At 44.4% G+C, this 19,756-nt stretch overlaps 1 protein-coding gene across 2 annotated transcripts in view; it reads left to right on the top strand.

Annotated features, from left to right (window-relative positions):
* The first annotated feature begins 4,379 nt into the window (after positions 1-4,379).
* LOC119971220 (AFG3-like protein 2) overlaps positions 4,380-19,756 on the top strand; it is a 49,773-nt gene continuing 34,396 nt past the window's right edge. Inside the window, exons 1-5 of one of the 2 annotated variants that reach the window (XM_038806470.1) lie at positions 4,380-4,716; positions 7,826-7,910; positions 8,579-8,641; positions 9,128-9,231; positions 10,196-10,345. In XM_038806470.1, coding sequence (XP_038662398.1) covers positions 4,624-4,716; positions 7,826-7,910; positions 8,579-8,641; positions 9,128-9,231; positions 10,196-10,345 — 495 coding nt within the window. In that variant the 5' untranslated portion in view covers positions 4,380-4,623. Of the gene's footprint in view, positions 4,717-4,779; positions 5,211-7,825; positions 7,911-8,578; positions 8,642-9,127; positions 9,232-10,195; positions 10,346-19,756 lie in introns of those variants that run through there. The other variant, XM_038806471.1, reaches the window with a different exon arrangement.

Here is a 19,756-nt window from a genome sequence, read left to right as displayed (position 1 = left end):
AGTGAACGAGCGCAAGGTGGGGGGGAAGAGGCCGCAGCAGGCTGAACCTGGGCAGTCAGGTTTTGGCTTGCCTCAGAGATGTGAATGATGGGGAAAAGGGGGAGATTGAAGAAAGGGTCTATTTTGACAGGAAGTGGTTGGGGAGTTTCTGGGATGGGAGGGGAGGGCAGTTGGCTCATGGTGACTGGGAATAGTTCTTGGTCCCTTTTTTGGGGTGGGGCTGGCAGCCATCTTGGGTGGGCATGGCTGATATGAAAGGGGTGTGGGGGGTGAGCGACTCCCGGTCCAGATAGTAACTTGGAATGTGCGGGGATTGGGAGGGCCCATAAAACAGTCGAGAATTTTCGCTCGGGTTAAGGGTTTGAAGGCCGATGTGTTGCTGCAGGAGAGCCATTTGTGGGTGAAAGACCAGGTAAGGCTTCATAAGGACTGGATAAACTAGATGGTCCACATGGGTTTTGAAAGTAGAGCCCGGGGTTGGGAGGATAGCAATACTGAACAACGAGAGTGTGATTTCGGATGGAGAGGGTGGTGGCAGATCAGAGGTGGCCGGGAAGGGGGGGGGGGGGGGGGGGGGGGGGTGCTTCAGCCTTCGCCTCGCTGTTGGTTCGTGGGCAGGTTCTGTTGGGGTAGAGGTCAACTTCTCTACCCTGTCCCTCAGTGTGTTTGGGGGACATAATGGAATTCCTATACCTAGAAAAAGTTAAATTCACCTTGAGAGGAGCGATCGAGGAGTTCTACAAAAGGTGGCAATCCTTCATTCGGTATTTTTAAAGAGTTGACTGCTAGGGAGGGTGGGGTGGGGTGTGGAGAGTGTGGGGGCGGAGAGTGTCTGGGTGGGACGGGGTGGGTTGAGATGCAGGGGGGTTTCTTTTTGTCTGGGGCGGAGTCTGCTTTTTGATTTGTTATATATAAATTGTTAAAATCTTAATAAAAAATACTTTTAAGAAAAAAAATTCCCAATCTATCACCATTTTTTAAAACGCTGTTTTTCCTACTGACGTGCCATGTTATCACATCCTTTATAATAGATTCCAGCATTTTTCCTTCTACTAATTCTGCCAACCAATCTATATAATTCCTTATTTTCCCCTTCCCACTTTTTTTTTAAATGGTGGGGTCACATACTGCCCCTCTCCAATCTCCTGGGACTGTAAAGACCAATGCATCCACTATTTAGATGGTTACCTCCTCTACTGCCCAGGGATGAAGATTATCAGGCCCTGGGGATTTATTGGCTTTCAGTCCCATTAATTTCTCCAGCACTTTTTTTACTAATACTAATTTCCTTCAATTCCTCCTCCTCACAATACCCTCACTGAGCATTTCTGGGAAGATAGAATTAAAGTAGTTGTTTATTTGCTCTGCCATTTCCTTTGTTTTCCATCATCAATTTTCCATTTTGGACTATACGGGACTTGCATTTGACCTTGCTAATCTTTTTCTTTTTACATACATATAAGAAGCTTTAACAGTCCAGTCTGCTTTCATGTTTCTTGCAAGTTTACTCTCATGCTCTATCTTGCCTCTATTATTCAATATTTTGGTCCACCTTTGCTGAATTCTAATCTATTCCCAATCCTCAGGCTTGCTACTTTTTCTAGCAACTTTATATGACTCCTCTTTGGATCTAATGCTAGCCTTAATTTATTTTGTTAATCATGGTTGGGCCACTTTGCCTGTTGTGCCAGAAAGGAATGTATAATTGTTTCAATGCATGCATTAGTTCCTTAAAGATTAGCCATTGTTTATTCACCATCATGCCTTTCAATTAAGTTACCCAATCTATCACAGCCAACTCCCCTCTCATACCATCATAGTTTCCTTTGTTTAGATTTAGGACTTTAGTTTTGGATTGGAGTACTTCATTCATTTTGTTTTCCTATAATGCTATGGTCATTCTTCTCTAACGGACCCCGCACAACAAGATTATTAATTAACCCCTTTTCATTGCATAATACCAAATCTAGGATAGCCTGTATCCTTCCCCCTCCCACTCTAGTTTACACATTCCCGACAGCATTAGCAAATATCCCAGTGAGGATATTGGCCCTAGTCTGGCTGGGTGCAACACATCCAGCTTGTACAGGGCCCATTTCCCCAGAATCGTTCCCAGTGCTTAAGGAATCTACAACTCTCCAGCCAAGCATTCTATTCTCCTATTTCTGATATTGCTGGCACTGGGAATAATCTTGAGATGACTACCTTTTGAAGTCCTTTTTAATTTATTTCCTAGCTCTCTATAGTCTGCTTCAGGATCTCGTCCCTCTTTATACCTATGTCCTGGCTATCAACATGGGCTCCAACTTCTGGCTGTTCACCTTCCCCCTTCAGAATGTCCTGCAGATGTTCAATGACTGTCACCAGGCTCTCTCACTCTTTAGCTCCCCCAATGGGCAACTGAGCCACTCGTGGTGCCATGGACTTGGCTTTCACTGTATTCCCCTGAGAAACTAACTTCCCAAACCGTATCCAAACTGTTAGAAAGGGAGATGGACCAAGGGGACCCCTGCACTACTTGCCTAGTGCTTTTACGCTGCCTGGCGGTGACCCATTCCCTTTCTGCCTGTGCACTCTTTACCTATGGTGTGACCACCTCACTGTATATGCTACCCACAAAGTCTGAGTCTTGTGAAAGTGACTCCTGCTACGCCAAATTTAAAACGTGGATTTCGAGTAGCTGCAGCTGGAAACACGTGATCGCCCTGCACACTAGAAGTGTCCCTGACTTCCCAAGGGGAGCATTCCGCGTGGCTGAACTGCCCTGCCATGATTTATTCTTAAATTATTCCCTTTATGTTTACTTCCTCTAGTTTGAAGAATATTAAACACGCTAGGGACCTTACCTTACTTCTTATACTTTAAATGCAACTTAATCTAAGCTAAAGATCAATTGTTACTTTTTTAACATTAATTTTTTTTAAATTTAAAAGTGCCAAATTCTCTTTTTCCCCCAATTAAGGAGCAATTTAGTGTGGCCAATCTACCTATCCTGCACACCTTTGGGTTGTGGGGGTGAAACCCACGCAGACACGGGGAGAATGTGCAAATTCCACATGGACAGTGCCCCGGACTGGGATCAAACCTGGGTCCTCAGTGCCAAAAGGCAGCAGTGCTAACTACTGTGCCACCGTGCTGCCCCAATCAGTTGTTACTTTAAAGACTGATTAGTAGAATTACTCACCTTGCCCCACTTCAAGGCCACTGCTCCTCTTGAGTCGGCTCCCGGTTCCACTCTATGAACTTGTATTTCCCCTGTGTCTCATCCAAAACTCATGCCCTAACCGATTTAAAAAGTCTTCTTCATCTATTATCTGTGTTTCTTTACTCGCATGGCTCCCAGGCCAGCGAAGGCTTGACATATCATCTTTGTTTTCAAATTCCACCATGGCCTCACCTTCTCACACCAATGTAACTTTCTCCAGTCCCACAAACTTCAAAGATACCTGCAGTTCCACTCCACTGTTTCTGGCCTCTTGCTCAATCTTGACTTTAATTGCTCCACCAATGGCAGCCATGACTTCAGCTGCCAAGACCCCAGCTTTGCAATTTCCTTCCTCACTCTTCACTTCTCCCACCTCCTTGACCAAGGTTTCAGGCATTCTTGGATGTTTTCTTCATCATCCTCTGAAGAATGGGAATCCCCATATGGCAGAGCTATTGATGGCATTTAGGAAACCAGGCACTCTCTGGAATATCATGCAGTTGAATCCCCCTTTGCTTTTTTACATACACGGTATTGATGTGTCAGTTCACTGTATTCCAGTTACCTAAACATTTATTTCATATAATATAAACCTAAAACTCGGACAGTTATCTTGCTAACTGCAAATATTCTCCCAGCACAGCAATGGCACGGTTTCTTCAATATCCTTCAAATTCAGGATTTCACCAGGATTATATTAATATTTTCCTGCACACTACTTCAGAAAGTAACGTCATGTACATGAAGCACTTTGGAGAAGTGTAGTATGAAAATTAGCTATATTTTGATGATGGTGTTAGATCTTCTGGGTAAATTATTAAAACAAAACCCTATTTGTCTGTTCAGGTGCCTGTTGGTCAAAGAAGAGTTATAGGGAGTTTTCCCAGTATCTGGGTCAATAATTAATCTCCAGCGTTCCCAAAACAGATACATTGTGGTAATAGACCTGAAATGTTAACTCTGTTGGTCTCTCCACAGGTGCTGCCCCCAGACAAGTATTTCAGCATTTTCTGTTTTTATTTCAGATTTTCAGCAGCCACAGTTTGTTGGGTCTTGCTGTATGCAAAAGTGTTTTTTTGAAGAGAAAAAAAATCTGATCCCAAATCAGCCCAGCCCTGACAGTGTCCAGTCCAGTCGCCTGAACCTCAGTGGCGGAACATAGCGGCCGGCGGTGCGGTGTTCCACCCGGAGCGCATTGGTTGCAGGACCGGGGGGTGAAGGAGGGGGTCCTCTTTCCCGGTTGCAGTTGTCACTCTGCTTCGTGTAAATGCTGAAAATATCAACTTTTCAGGAGGGAAGATAAGGAACGGGCAGTTTGTCCGCTTACGTCTGGCTCGATCGCTTTGATTTTGGAGCTGGTGGAAGAGTGTGAGCGGAGGGAGGGCCCCCCAAGGCCGGCCTGACATTGAGCCGGGGCCATGGCGCTCGCCTTCAGGCTGCAGCTCAGCGGCTGCCGGCGACTCTTCGCCTGGGCCCGGGGACTGTGGCCGGGACAGCGGGGCTGCTGCCGGGTGAGATTGGTGGGGCTGAGACACTGGAGGGTATCGGTGGGTGAATCTGTGTCCCGAAGACGCTCCGTCAGAGGAATTATAGAACCGACCGTATGACCTGGAGCCACATAGGGAGCTGGGTGGACCAACTCCCTCTGATACAAGTGGCAATACCTAGAGACCTGGGGAGTGCTGGCGCCCAATTTGGCCGGCGGGGGAGGGGGTTGGTTTAAAGGACTGGAAAGTTTTATGAAGAGTTTTAAACAATTTTATAATCGAGCTTTCGTGCATCTTTAAGGTGCCACCACCGAACTTGGGACATCCTAACTGGCCGACTCTCAGACCTTGCAGTCCCGCTCACATCACTCAACTAAGACTCAGCCGGTGGTCCTTGAAACTTGAGGGATGTGGAGTAAACATTCAAAATAAGAGGCAGCCCCTTAAGATGTGGAACGGTTGTTGGTCGCTCTGTTAGGGAGATAGGAGGGCAAGCGCCCAATACCTTGGTCAAAGAGGTGGGTTTTAAGGGAGAAGTGGAAAGATTGAGGAAGGAAATTCCAGAGTTTGAGTTGTTGGTAAGCTGAAGGCATGGCTGCCATTCGTGCAGCAATTAAAATCAAGGTCAGAACTAGCGGAGTGGAATTGTTGATGTCTTTGAATTTTGTGGGACTGGAGAAAATTATAGAGGTGGGAGAAGGCAAGGCCATGGTGGAATTTGGAAACAAAGAATATAAAGTCAAGGCCTGGAAGCAAATACAGGGATAATAGCAGAACACAGCTTTTTGTCAGTTAATGCATGGGCCCTAGGGTTTTAGATGAAGTTGATAGGTGCGAGGCCATGCAACAGAACATTTAAACAATCTCAGTTAACAAAGGCATAGCTGAGGTAGTGACAGAAAGGCATTATTATGGAGCAAGAGGTTGGTGGTCTTAGTGATGAGAGGGAGTTGGAAGCTCAGAGTCAAATGGAACACATGGTTGTGAACAGTCTGGTGTAGTCTCAGACAGTTGCTAGGGAACAAACGGCTTGTAATGGGGAATGAATACAGTGACTTTCTTCTAGCCAATATTTAATTGAGTACGATCTCTGCCCATGGAATACTGAATCTCAGGCAAATGACAAATCAGAAGCAGTGGAAGAGTCGGGAGAGGTGAGAGAAGCAGAGCTGCTGTTACAGCCTACATGTGGAACCTGATCTGTTTTCAGATGATGTAGAGGGAGAGCACATTAGATGTTTAATAGGAAGGGACCAAGCATAGTTCATTTGGGGAATGCGGAGGCAGTGGTGCGGGAACAGTCAGAGAAACCATTGAAGATGATTCTCTGGCTATGATTGGATGGATAATAGAACCAAACGAATGCAGTCACAGCAGCTAGATATCAGAGGTGAGGTATTGGAGGAGAACTTATGGTGTGTCTGTTAAAGTCTGCAACTAGGGCAAGAAGGATGAGGAGGAATAGTTTATGGTCATATTCAAACAGGATGTAATTTGAGACTTTAAGGACTGTCTCTGTTGTGGCAATGTTGGAAACCTGATTTAAATGTTCAATAATGCAGTTATGTTATTGGGAACAGTGGGCACAGATTTAAGAGATGACAAGATGTTCAAGAAATTTATGTGGTAGATTGTTAGGACAGTGGAGCCATTTTAAGGAGGGGGCTGATGACAAAGATTTGAATGGTAGGGGAACAGTGCCTTTGGAGAGCGAGCTATTAGCAATATCTGCTAATGTGTGAGCCAGGAAGGGAAGTTGGGTGATCAATAGTTTGGTGCGTATGGGATCAAAGGAGCTGAAGATGGGTTTCCTGAGAAAGATGAGCTTGGAGAGGGCTTGAGCAGAGATCGTGAAAGTTTCAGAATTAATAAACAGATTATCTTAAACTTGCCTGTCAGACACTGGTTTTACAGTAAAAAATAGGAGTGCTTAATTTTTAATAGTTTGGGAAATTGTGTAATTATTTCAAAAAAATTTGCACATATTTCTCCATTTAGAGACTGTCAGATCAAGCAGCTTAATTTAAAAAAAAAGCCATCTCCTGAATCAAAAGATTATTGGTTCAAGTCCCACCCAAGAGACTTAAACACATAAGGACAAGGGCAGTAGGCACATGGGAATACTACCACCTGCAGGTTTCCCACCAAGTCACTCACCATCCAGACTTGGAAATATATTGCTTTCCTTCAGTATCGCTGGATCAAAGTCCCGGATCTCTTTTCCTAGCAGCACTGTGGGTGTACCGACACCACATGCACTGCAGCGGTTCAAGAAGGCAACTCAGTGCCACCTTCTCGGGGGCAATTAGGGCTGGGTAATAAATGCTGGTCTCGTCAGTAAAGCCCACATACCATGAATTAATGTTTAAAATAATAATCTAAGTTGACACTTGTGTGTTACTGCGGGATGTTTCTTTGCAAGAGACATTAAATCAACACTACATCTGCTTTCGCATGTCACCATTTGAAGAAGAGCAGAGGAGTTCTCATCAGTGACCTGGCTAATGATCATCCCTCAATGAACATCACAATATCGTCATCATCTCTTTGCTGATGATGGGAATTTTCTGTGCACAAATTGGCTGCCATGTTTCCCACATTACAACAATATTGTTAGCTCAATGTTATTATGGGATATCCAGTGATAATGATAGGTTCTTATATAAATGCAAATTCTTTCTTTATTTTTGAGACCCAGTCGACTTTTGACACAAACTTCTGTAAACCAGCCCATGAAACTAAAACTTATTAGTTACAAGATGCTGTGGATTGCAATGGATTTTGCTGTAAATTATTTAATCTCTGTATTTGAAGAAAGGCTTTTGAGTGTCATTTTTAATATCGTAAACCAGGAATACTAGATGCATTATATGCTACTATGATCTTTTTCTTGTATCTCAGATTTTAGTCAAGGATTATAATCGAAGTACAGTTTGCTGAAAGATGATTGATGGAAAATAATTTTACATGGTTGAAGGAAACACCATTTTTAAACTAAAGATGGTTTAAAATTTTGTTTAACAAGCCTTGGTGCAGGTCTCTTTATTAATCCTGTTAGAAAACAACTGTATTTTGATGCTGATAGTGAGGGATCCCTCGGGCTGAATTTAATTGTTATTTTTTCTGAATCCAGTACATCAGACCATGTATTGACAGAGGTTCAGGATATCAAGAAAATATGCTGAATTTTAGATTGCTCACTTCGAAAGAACCAAAAGGTAAGTGTAAATGAATCTGTATTTCTTTATACCATAGCCAAACTAGTGATTTACAATGATTTGCTTTGTTATCCCTGCAATTTGTTTTATTGTTTCCAGAGTCGACGTAGCAGCTTTGAAGTCTAATAATGTAGCATGGTATGTGGAGTGTCTGCTGTAAAACACAGTGCAACAACAAAGTTTTGGCAGATTGCTGATGCCTCCCTCGGAGAGATTCTGTTCGATCTCCAAATGCTTAAATGGACATCAGTTAGAATGGCATTTGGGCATGTTGAATGTTCATTGGCTAATGCTTTGCACAATGCACTTTCAACATCACAAGGATTTTTCTCACTTCAAAGAAGGACGTTTTATTAATTTTCTTAAAATATTATATGTGGTACATGCTTCAGCAACCAGAAGAAACTGGCCAAAATTATTTCCTTTAGACTGGGTGTGTAGTGTTAAATGCAGGAATGGCACCAACATTGGGCCAATTTGGACTGATGTGACATCCATTAATACCTGTGCCACTACACTGAGTCTTACATGGTCTTTTTCTCCAGGATACCATTTATTTTAATTCACTTAACTAGGACTTTTAAGTTAGTGATAGAAATGGTATCATTGGGTAGTGTTAACATAGCGAATGAGGAAATGAGTTTTAGTTTAATTATTTCTTGTTTCAGGATTTGAGAAGTATTTCCCCAAAAATAAACAAGGAGCAGGACCAAAAGCTAGTGACATTAAAGGTAAAGTAATCCCGAGTTTTGATTCTGAAAATGTATTTCCTGATTAAATGGATCATCACCCCCCCCCCCCCCCCCCCCCCCCCCCCCCCCCCCCACCACCACAACCACCACCACGATAGGTGGTTTTGTGCAAGTAGCCTGCGACCTCTTCCATCTAGACGAACAAGGGCATCAGGTACATGGGAATATCACCACCTGCAGGTTCCCCCTCAAGTCACATTCATGGCTTGCAAATATACCACGGTTTCTTCATCATCATTATGTCAAAATTCTGGCACTCCTTACTTTTACAGTATCATGGAAGAACCTTTACCACATGGATTGCAGTGGTTAAAGAAGGTAGCTTACCAAGATCTTCTCATGGGAATTTGGAGATAGTCAATAAGTGTTGGGTTACCAGTGATACCTGTATTGCATGAATGAATAAAAATAAATACATTGAGGTAAAAGCTCAAACAGTCTCTCAATATTGTGCAACCTTTGCAGAAAATCCCAAGATGTCTGGAGGAGGTACTGGAGGTGGAACAAGAGGCAGTGGTAAAAAAGGTGGGAAGAAAGAGGAATCTTCCTGGTGGAGTCGGTTGCAGAAGGTTTGTTTTTGGAAATGTTAGTTCGCCTGTTGTTCACTAATAGACATAGCTAAAAAGGTGCAGCCAGTACTGTACCTTTAACGTTTGTGAAATAAAAAAATAATTTCTATCCATCGCTATTATGAAAACAGATACCAACAATAACTCTCAATATAGAGATGAAATCTACTAACAAGATCTATATACATAGAAAATCAAGTTAATAGTGAAGGGTTTATTATTAATGTTTAATGTTTCTAAATTAACAAATTGCTTCAATTAGCAATCGTATAATTTCATTATTAATGTGATTCCAATGTTTTTAACTTCAAACTTAATTTTTTGAGCATGAATTTCTAGTGTTTTGAATAAATGAGTACTGGAAAAAGCAATAGTTCCTTTTTTTTAAACCATCAAATGGGGCTAGTTTTAATACACTAACATATGACAATTGACTCAAGTGATTCCCTGAGCAAGAACACATTCCATATAGTAACTCAATTTGTTGAATAAGCTTGCCAGTCTCACTGTAAACTGATATTTAACTAGGATTTTAATCTTTATTTTCCGTCTCATAGTTTTAACAATTTAGTTCAATTTTTCACAATTGAAAGAAACTTTATATTACAGGTTGACCACCCCTTATTCGAAATTCAAAAAGCTCTGAAATCCGCACTTTTTCAAACACCAAAATCATGTTTCTCGTTTTAAAAAAAAAAAGACGTGGTGTTCACCCCAGATCCACTAGCTATGTGACGTTTCACAACTATACCTATACAGGTATTCCAAAATTCTGGAATTCGCAACACTCTTGTTCAAAGCATTTCGAATAAGGGGTGCTCAACCTGTAGAAAGTTAACTTGCCAAGAAATCTTGCAATAATTTGATTCAGTAGTTTCTATGGCTAATAATTCAGAGGCACTGAATGGTTGGTTGTTTCAGTAAATATTTTTATGTGACGTCTTTTACATTCTTTTTACTCAAGGGAGACCTTCCATGGGATGATAAGGAATTTCGATATTTGGCTGTGGGGATAGCTGGATTTATTTCTGGATTCATTTATTTCTACTACCGAGACCCTGGCAGGGAAATCACTTGGAAGGATTTTGTAAATTATTACCTAGCACGAGGTGTGGTAAGTCATTTTAATACCTATCTACCTTTCTAGGGAGTGTTGTTTGACAATATGGAATGTAATGTTGCATGTGTACAGCTTTTGGCTCCCTCATGGTTAATGATCAGCACATCATGAGACCCATACAGGAGAGGGAGACCCCAAATTCAGATCCTGACGAGTTGGGTGGTCTGATCTCGCATGGTTCCTGCTTCTAATTTGTGCTGGAAAGTAGAAATTAGACAAGGCTACAATATGGCTCACTGGAGCTATGGTGTGCTTTACATGAGTTTGCTCACAGTGTGAGTTCATGGGACCTTTATGGAAGTCAGATATGACACCCTTTCAAGAATTAAAAATGGATGTGGCAGGACAGAAAATCAGTAAAACTTTAATGAAAGCTGAATTGATGCAGGGAATAATCAATGATATATATGGAGGCAGGAAATGGAATTTGCTGCAAAGTGATGGAACAATGCAACAGAGGGCTCACCTTCTGTTTGGTGTGTGGCAGAATGGACGTGGTGTTGTGTTGGGTGGGCTGGAGGAGAGCCACCCAGGGCACACTCCTCGGAACATACTAATACAGCATGGTCAGGCTCCATGCTGTGAGCAGTTCCACACATGAACTGGGAACTGATGGAGAAGAGAGTGGCACACATTGAGGTGTTGCCAGGGTAAGCTCCTATCAACACCCCCAACCCCCTCTCAACACCTACCAATACATTCATAAACATAGTGACATTGGCACCTATGCAGATCCCCTGGTGCTAGTCAGTTGTAGATGAAAAAAATGGCACTTTATTCTGACCAAGCAACAGTCACTTGTTCCATACTTCTGCAGGCAGCGTATTGGCTGAAGCTGCTGATAATCCGTGTATTAGATTGGATGAAGGTGCAAACAAAAGATTTGAGTGTGCTGGTAATCTTGCCTGCCACTGACAGTGCTGTCCCTATGGTGCAGGTTGGGTGCCAGCATCCTTGCAGCAGATGGAGCAGATATGCAAGCAGCTGATGCGGAGGCTGCAGAGCCAATACACTGCAGTCATTGACAGGTAGGTGTACCAGGCCTGCAGATATTAGCGAATCATTAGATTTTGCAGCACCGAAGGAAGCCATTCAATCCATTGCACCTAGTTACCTTTGAACAATCTAATCCATTGCCCGCCCTTTTAAATGGAATCGTGGGCCTTTCATTTTGGATGGTGGCATGGTGGTGTTTTGGACAGGAGAGAGAGAAAAACTATTACTTTATCCTCTACCCTTCCGTCCGCTAGCCAAGGTGTTTTTGAATAATTTTTGAATTAGATTGTGGCGTTTTTCCTTTAACCCTCTGTTTGTGTGGTCCCATTTAATAATGGCGCGCAGCAAACGCAAGTTATGATTAATGCAGAAGGTTAGTTTATTTGGATTCTGATTCAATCCCAGAGGTGGGAAGTATTCACAATACAGTATGGGGGAACTAGATAGATGAGAAGAAAATTAATAATTACGGGCAACAACAGAAATGAATATTAGCTCATGTCCGAGAAGTTAAATTCAAGAGGGCCTTTCTTTCAAGGCAGAGTTCTTTCCAGCTGAGTTGCTCACATCGTTGCAAAGAATGTTGATGTAGCACAAAGGACTTTCAATGCTTAGACCACTTAGCAGGCAATAATTGGAGACTTTTAAAACCAAGCGGGCTTCAAGGAGTTGAGAGGTGGTGGGCTGGCTGCTTGGGGGCTGGCTGCTTGGTCAGCCAGGAACTGGTGGTGTTCTTCCAGATTGATGTTAAAGCAGCAGCCTGAAATGAGAGGCTAGAAGTGCAATGTTAAACGATCCAAAAGGCAAGGAGCTTATGGTCATGTGACATGGCCCATTACTGAGTTAATTGCAGCCTCGCAAGCAGTTTCTGTGCTTCTGGCCAAAATCCGTTGTTTCCCTTAGCAGTGAAATTGTAGCTGTTAACACTTCTTCACCTATAACGAATCTCAATGTCCTCCTGTTTTTGTTATTTTTTCCAAGTTGGGGAATTCAGTTCATCTATTAGTCATCTAGTTTCGTGATTATAATATGGCTTTACAGTGGGGTGTGAGATTCCAGAAGGATTTTGTTCTTGTAATTTTTGTTGTTAGCTCCCAGAACAGATGACCGTCATGTCACCTGTAGAAGCCATTTTGTGGTTTAGCAGGATATGAACAGTTTGTTTTCTTTCCATGTCTTATTGACGGTCAGATTTGTCCTGCTACTGCCTGATCTCTTTGGCATGCCTACTAGTATTAAGTGCCACTTGAAACATGCTTTCAATGCAAACCTAGCATTAAGGTAAAAATGATTTGTTAAGGACAATGAATTCTAAGTGTGTTTTAGGGTACACCATGGGTGAAATTAATGTTGTACTATGGGTGATACTTAACAGATCCCATCTTTAAGGAGCACCTTGTTGTGCAGAACTCTTGGAAAGTATTTCTGTTCAGTAAGTTTCACTGTGAATTGGAAATTATTCTTCTGCTCTGATTAGATATACATTTTCCTATTATCTGCTTCAGAAAAGCAGAGGAAACTTAAAGAAATCTTAAGGTGAAGAAATTACAGTCATAATGCCAGACCTATATAAAGGCCAGACTTACATAAAAATACACCAAAGGTTTTCTTAAGATTACGTTCAGATCATAACGATTAGCCCAAAAATGCAAAATCTATAATTAAAATAAATGACAACCTTATTTCCTTCTGTTCCTTCAAATGTCCTCATTTACCATCTTCATTTAACGTTGTGTTATAATGGTGGGGGGGAATGGGGGTGAGATCTTGTTGTGTGGATCACTTGTCTAATGATTGCGCACTTCCTTGGGCTTGTTATGCTGAATATAATTGTGTGTAATGTAAGCATGCTTGTATAATTAGTCTATTGCTCACTGAGTGGGGGAGAGGTTTTTGGCTAAGTATCTTGAAATAGAAATCTAGTGTGGCCTATTTGAAAGCAATTTCTCAGTCCTCAGTCACCTGAAATCTGCCATTAGCAACGATACTGCTGGGCTTTCTGGGCTCTGTATTAAGAGCTGCTTAAAGGGCAGAAAATTGGGACTGATAAAATGAGTAATTTAGTCCAAATATTAACTATTACATGTACAGGTCTGTACTCCGCTAGTTGTTGTTGTAGTACTCGGTTTCTATCCAGGTATGCCAGGTGGATTTAACCATGGGGCTGTATGCAGCCTCTAAGACTTGGCTATGCGACCCTCAAAACTTGGTGAGTTTAGTCCTATTTATGCTTACAACTCTTAATCAAAAGTTTGTACTGTTTAGATTTTCTAGCCTGGAGGTTGGGGAAACACATTTCTAATTTTGCATCGTTGCCTTGTTTGATGAAATCCAGAATCAAAACACCTAGATCTGCAAATACCAACAATTTTGATATCAATGCATGTTGATGAGAAAGTGGATTTAAACTTTATACGTGACCTCTTGAGGTACCATCACTTGGACATACCATGGGAAGACATAAGCTTGCCCACCCTTTGTGTAAGCTATTAATAAACTGAAAATATTGCAGTAACCTCTGCTGGCTGGGATATTTTACTACTACAATGTATTTACAGTAATAGAGGTTTACAGCATGAAAACAGGCCCTTTAGCGCAACTTGTCCGTGTCGCCCAGTTTCTATCACTAAGCTAGTGCCAATTGCCTACATTTGGCCCATATCCCTCTACACCCAGATTTCCCGTATAACTGTCTAAATGCTTTTTAAAAGAAAAAATTGTACCCGCCTCTTACTGCCCCAGGCAGCTCGTACCAGATGCACATCACCCTCTGAGTGCAACAATTGCCCCTCTGGACCCTTTTGTATCTTGCCCCTCTTACCGTGAATCTATGCCCTCTAGTTTTACACTCCCCTACCTTTGGGAAAAGATGTTGACTATCTACCTTATTTATGCCCCTCATAATTTTATAGACCTCTATAAGATCACCCTTCAGCCTCCTATGCTCCAGGGAAAAACGTTCCTGTCTATCCAGCCTCTCCTTCTAACTCAAACCATTAAGTCCCGGTAGAATCCTAGTAAATCTTTTCTGCACTCTTTCTAGTTTAATAATATGCTTTCTATAATAGGGGACCAGAACTCTACACAATATTCCAAGTGTGGCCTTACTAATGTCTTGTAAAACTTCAGCAAGTAATCCCAACTCCTGTATTTAATGTTCTGACCAATGAAAGCAAGCATGCCGAGTGTCGTCTTCACCATTGTGTTCCTTATTGTATTGAAAATGCTAAGGTACGAGAGGTACAGTGAGCAATACTACCGTTGCCAGGTCAGTGGACAAACCAGCCAGCAGTTTGGGTATTCTCTGAAACATGGAGCCTGGCTGCTCATGTTCAGGTCCCCACTTGGGTAATTTGTGTTTCTCTCTCCAAATCCTTTCCAGCACATTGAATTTCCAAAGACACAAGCTGTGGTCAGTTTATGGGCTTTTTTCACTTCGTTGCACATGCTTAGAGTTGGAGAGAGGGTTGCATTTACTGGTAGGTTTCCCAATGTTCATTGTAACGTGGGTTGGGTCTGAGTGTAACCTATCCAAGTTTGCTAGCTATATAAAGTTAAGTAGGAAAGTAAGCTATGAGGTGGATGCAAAGAGGCTACAAAGGAATGCAGATAGGCTGAGTGAGTGGAAAAGAGCAGACAGATGGAATTATAGAACACTACAGCGCAGTACGGGCCCTTCGGCCCTCGATGTCGCGCCGACCTGTGAAACCATCTGAAGCCTATTTGACCTACACTATTCCATTTTCATCCATATGTCTATCCAGTGACCACTTAAATGCCCTTAAAGTTGGCAAGTCTACTACTGTTGCAGGCAGGGCGTTCCACACCCCTACTACTCTCTGAGTAAAGAAACTGCCTCTGACATCTGTCCTATATCTATCACCCCTCAATTTAAAGCTATGTCCCCTCGTGTTATTATCCGCTTTAGAAGAAAAATAAAAAAGGACTTTTTTTTTGTAGGACGAGAGACTGGGAAATGTTTGCTTTCAGAAACTTGACTGTCATTGTACACAAATTGGAAAGTTAACGGGGGTGATTCTCCGAGCCCCGCGTCGGGCCGGAGAATCGCTGCAATCGCGCCACGACGCATAAGAACTAGGAGCAGGGAGTAGGCCATCTGGCCCCTTGAGCCTGCTCCGCCATTCAATGAGATCATGGCTGATCTTTTGTGGACTCAGCTCCACTTTCCGGCCCGAACACCATAACCCTTAAGCCCTTTATTCTTCAAAAAACTATCTATCTCTATTTAAAAACATTTAATGAAGGAGCCTCAACTGCTTCACTGGGCAAGGAATTCCATAGATTCGCAACCCTTTGGGTGAAGAAGTTCCTCCTAAACACAGTCCTAAATCTACTTCCCCTTATTTTGAGGCTATGTCCCCTAGTTCTGCTGTAACCCGCCAATGGAAACAACCTGCCCGCATCTATCCTATCTATTCCCTTCATCATTTTATACGTTTCTATAAGATCCCTCCTCATCTTTCTAAATTCTAGCGAGTACAGTCCCAGTCTACTCAACCTCTCCTCGTAATCCAACTCCTTCAGCTCTGGGATTAACCTAGTGAATCTCCTCTGCACACCCTCCAGCGCCAGTACGTCCTTTCTCAGGTAAGGAGACCAAAACTGAACACGATATTCCAGGTGTGGCCTCACTAACACCTTATACAATTGCAGCATAACCTCCCTAGTCTTAAACTCAATCCCTCTAGCAATGAAGGACAAAATTTCATTTGCCTTCTTAATCACCTGTTGCACCTATAACCCAACTTTTTGCGACTCATGCACTAGCACACCCAGGTCTCTGCACAGCAGCATGTTTTAATATTTTATCATTTAAATAATAATCCCTTTTGCTGTTATTCCTACCAAAATGGATAACCTCACATTTGTCAACATTGTATTCCATCTGCCAGACTCTAGCCCATTCACTTAACCTATACAAATCCCTCTGCAGACTTCCGGTATCCTCTGCACTTTTTGCTTTACCACTCATCTTAGTGTCGTCTGCAAACTTGGACACATTGCACTTGGTCCCCAACTCCAAATCATCTATGTAAATTGTGAACAATTGTGGGCCCAACACTGATCCCTGAGGGACACCACTAGCTACTGATTGCCAAGCAGAGAAACACCCATTAATCCCCACTCTTTGCTTTCTATTAATTAACCAATCCTCTATCCATGCTACTACTTTACCCTTAATGGCATGCATCTTTATCTTATGCAGCAACCTTTTGTGTGGCACCTTGTCAAAGGCTTTCTGGAAATCCAGATATACCACATCCATTGGCTCCCCATTATCTACCGCACTGGTAATGTCCTCAAAAAAATTCTACTAACGACTTCCGGTGGCGGCTATGAGGGAGTAAGTTGCGCATTTGGTGGCTCTCTTTTTAGACCTTTTCCCCTGACTTGTTGAACTTTTGAACGCTGGAGTGAAAAGCAATAGCACTCTAGATCTGAATCCATACAGAGTTGTATGGACTTAAGGAGCAGAAGGGAGCGAAAACAGGCGAAGAAGGGGCCGAACAAAGGTGGTGTGGAAGCTCAAGTGGGAGGAAAGATGACCGATGAACGGACCACGGAACGGACGGTCCAGACAGCACTGGACAACATGCTGAAGGTCATGAAAGAGAGCTTCGCAGCACTGAAGCGGAATAATTTGGAACCGCTCCAGAAAGCGATGGAGCAACTGGACCAGAGGTTGGACGCTCAGGATAAGAAGATCCAGGCACTGGAGAAGACAGTGGAAGAGCAGGTGGATTTCCAAACGGTAGTGGACGTGGAAATTAGAAAGTTGAAGGAGCAACAATTAAGGCTGATGGACAGGCTGGAGGACCTGGAAAACGGGGGGGGAGAAGATGATCTGCGGACGAGGGAGGGAACTCAAACAGGTAACAGAGAAGAGGTCGGGGGTGGGAGCTGCCAAGAGGCGGACCAGGGGAGGCATGGCACATGGGCAGTGGGTGGGCCCAAGAAGGGGGATGGTTGATTGGCGTGGGGGGTGTGCCCTCCAACCAGGCTGATCACCTGGATTGTTAAGAGGGTTAAACGGGCCGGTCAAGAGGGCACGTGTGTTCGCGCACTTACGGGCTCTGAAGGCGGATGTAATGTTGCTGCAGGAGACACATTTGAAAGTTGCGGACCAGATTAGATTACAGAAGGGCTGGGTTAGCCAGGTCTTCCATTCGGGGCTTGACGCTAAGACCAGAGGGGTCGCGATCATGCTTAACAAACGGGTTAAATTTGAGGTGGACAGCACAGTTGCGGATGGGGGTGGTAGATTTCTCACGGTCCGGGCAAGCTTGAGGGGGTAAGGGTGGTCCTATGTTTACGCTCCAAACTAGGATGATGTGGATTACATCTAAAGGCTGCTGGGGAAAATCCCCGACTTGGATTCGCACAAGTTGATTATGGGTCGGGACTTTAATACAGTCCTCGACCCCAACCTGGACCGGTCGTACTCCAGAACGGGCAGGGTCCCAGCAATGGCAAGGGAACTGAGAGGGTTCATGGAACAAATGGGGGGGGGGGGGGGGGGGGGTAGACCCTTGGAGAATCAGCCGGCCGACGGGGAAGGAGTTCTCGTTCTATTCACATGTTCACAAGGTTTATTCTCGTTTGACTACTTTATTATGAGTAGGGACTTTTTGGAGGGGGTGAGGGATACAGAATATTCAGCGATCACTATTTCGGACCATGCTCCATATTGGGTCGACCTGCAGGTCTGCAAAGAAAGTTACCAGCGCCCACAATGGAGGTTAGAGGTGGGATTGTTGGCAGATGAGAGGGTGTGTGAGAGAGTGGGGAAATGCATGCAGGACTGCCTGCAGGTCAATGATATAGGGAAAGTCTCAGCAGCGGTGCACTGGGAGGCGCTGAAGGCGGTGGTGAGAGGGGAACTGATCTCAATCCGAACCCATAAGGACAGAACAGACAGGGCGGAGATGGACAGACTGGTGCAGGAGATGATACGGACGGATAGGGAATATGCGGAGCCCCCAAGGGCAGAGCTACTTGGGGAACGACGGAAACTGCAGGCGGAACTGGGGGCGCTATCCACTGGGAAGGCCGTAGAGCAGCTCAGAAAGGCCAGGGGCACGGTGTATGAGTATGGGGTGAAAGCCAGCAGACTGCTTGCACTGCAACTTGGGACGAGGGAGGTTGCCAGGGAAATAGGGACGGTAGTGGACGGGGCTGGGAACCGGGTTGGAGACCCGGCAGGATTGAACAGGGTATTCAGGGACTGCTACAGCAAGCTGTATACCTCGGAACCCCCCCACGAGGGGATGAGGCGCTTCTTAGCTGTGCTGACCTTCCCAAAGGTGGGCAGGGGGATAGTAGAGGGGCTGGGGGCCTAGATTTAGAGCTGAAGAAGTAATGGGGGGCCAATGGTCCCCAATATGTGACAACCACCGATTTGTCCTGGGGAAGATGGACGGTGAATTTCGAGCGTGGCGGAAGGCGGGGGGTGGGAAGGATGGGCGACTTGTTCGTGGAAGGGAGCTTCGCGAACATGAGGAGAAGTTCGGGCTGGCGGGGGGGAATGACTTTCGGTACTTGCGGCATTTCGTATGTAGACAGGTCCCGTCCTTTCCACGCCTTCCACCAAGGGGAATCCAGGACAGGGTAGTTTCCAGGGGTGAGGTAGGAGAGGGGAGAGTCTCGGATATTTATAAGGAGCTTATGGGAGCGGAGGACACAGGGACCAAGGAACTAAAACTCAAGTGGGAAGAGGAACTTGGTGGGGAGTTGGAGGGAGGCGTATGGGCAGACGCTCTGAGGAGAGTAAATGCAACCGCAACATGTGCCAGGCTCTGCCTGATTCAGTTCGAGGTAGTTCACTGGACCCACATGACGGTGGCCCGGCTGAGCAAATTCTTTGGGCTGGAGGACAAGTGTGCTAGCTGTGGGGGAGGACCAGCGAACCATGTCCACATGTTCTGGGCGTGTCCAAAACGCAGGGGATACTGGCAGGGATTTGCGGACGTCATATCCCGGGTACTGAAAACAAGGGTGGCGATGAGTCCAGAGGTGGCAATTTTTGGGGTGTCGGAGGACCCGGGAGTCCAGGAGGGGCTAGAGGCCGACGTTGTGGCCTTTGCTTCCCTGGTGGCCCGGCGACGAATACTGTTGGCCTGGAGGGACTCAAAGCCCCCAAAGACCAAAGTATGGCTGTCGGACATGACAAGCTTTCTCGGCTTGGAAATAAATCATGTTTGCCTTACGAGGATCACTATCGGGGTTCACCCGGAGGTGGCAGCCATTCATTGACTTCTTCACGAGGAACTAATCGTCAGCGGGGGGTGGGGGGGGGAGCGGGGGGGGGGGGTAGAATAGTGTGGAGTAGGGGGGAAGAATAGGCGGGTCTATCTGCGAGAGTGGTACTGTTATTTGCACTGTCTTTGT

This window comes from Scyliorhinus canicula, chromosome 9, assembly GCF_902713615.1.
Source record: "Scyliorhinus canicula chromosome 9, sScyCan1.1, whole genome shotgun sequence".
Taxonomy (NCBI): domain Eukaryota; kingdom Metazoa; phylum Chordata; class Chondrichthyes; order Carcharhiniformes; family Scyliorhinidae; genus Scyliorhinus; species Scyliorhinus canicula.
The sequence above is the reverse complement of the archived record's forward strand: the minus strand, read 5'-3'. Positions and strand labels throughout refer to the sequence as shown.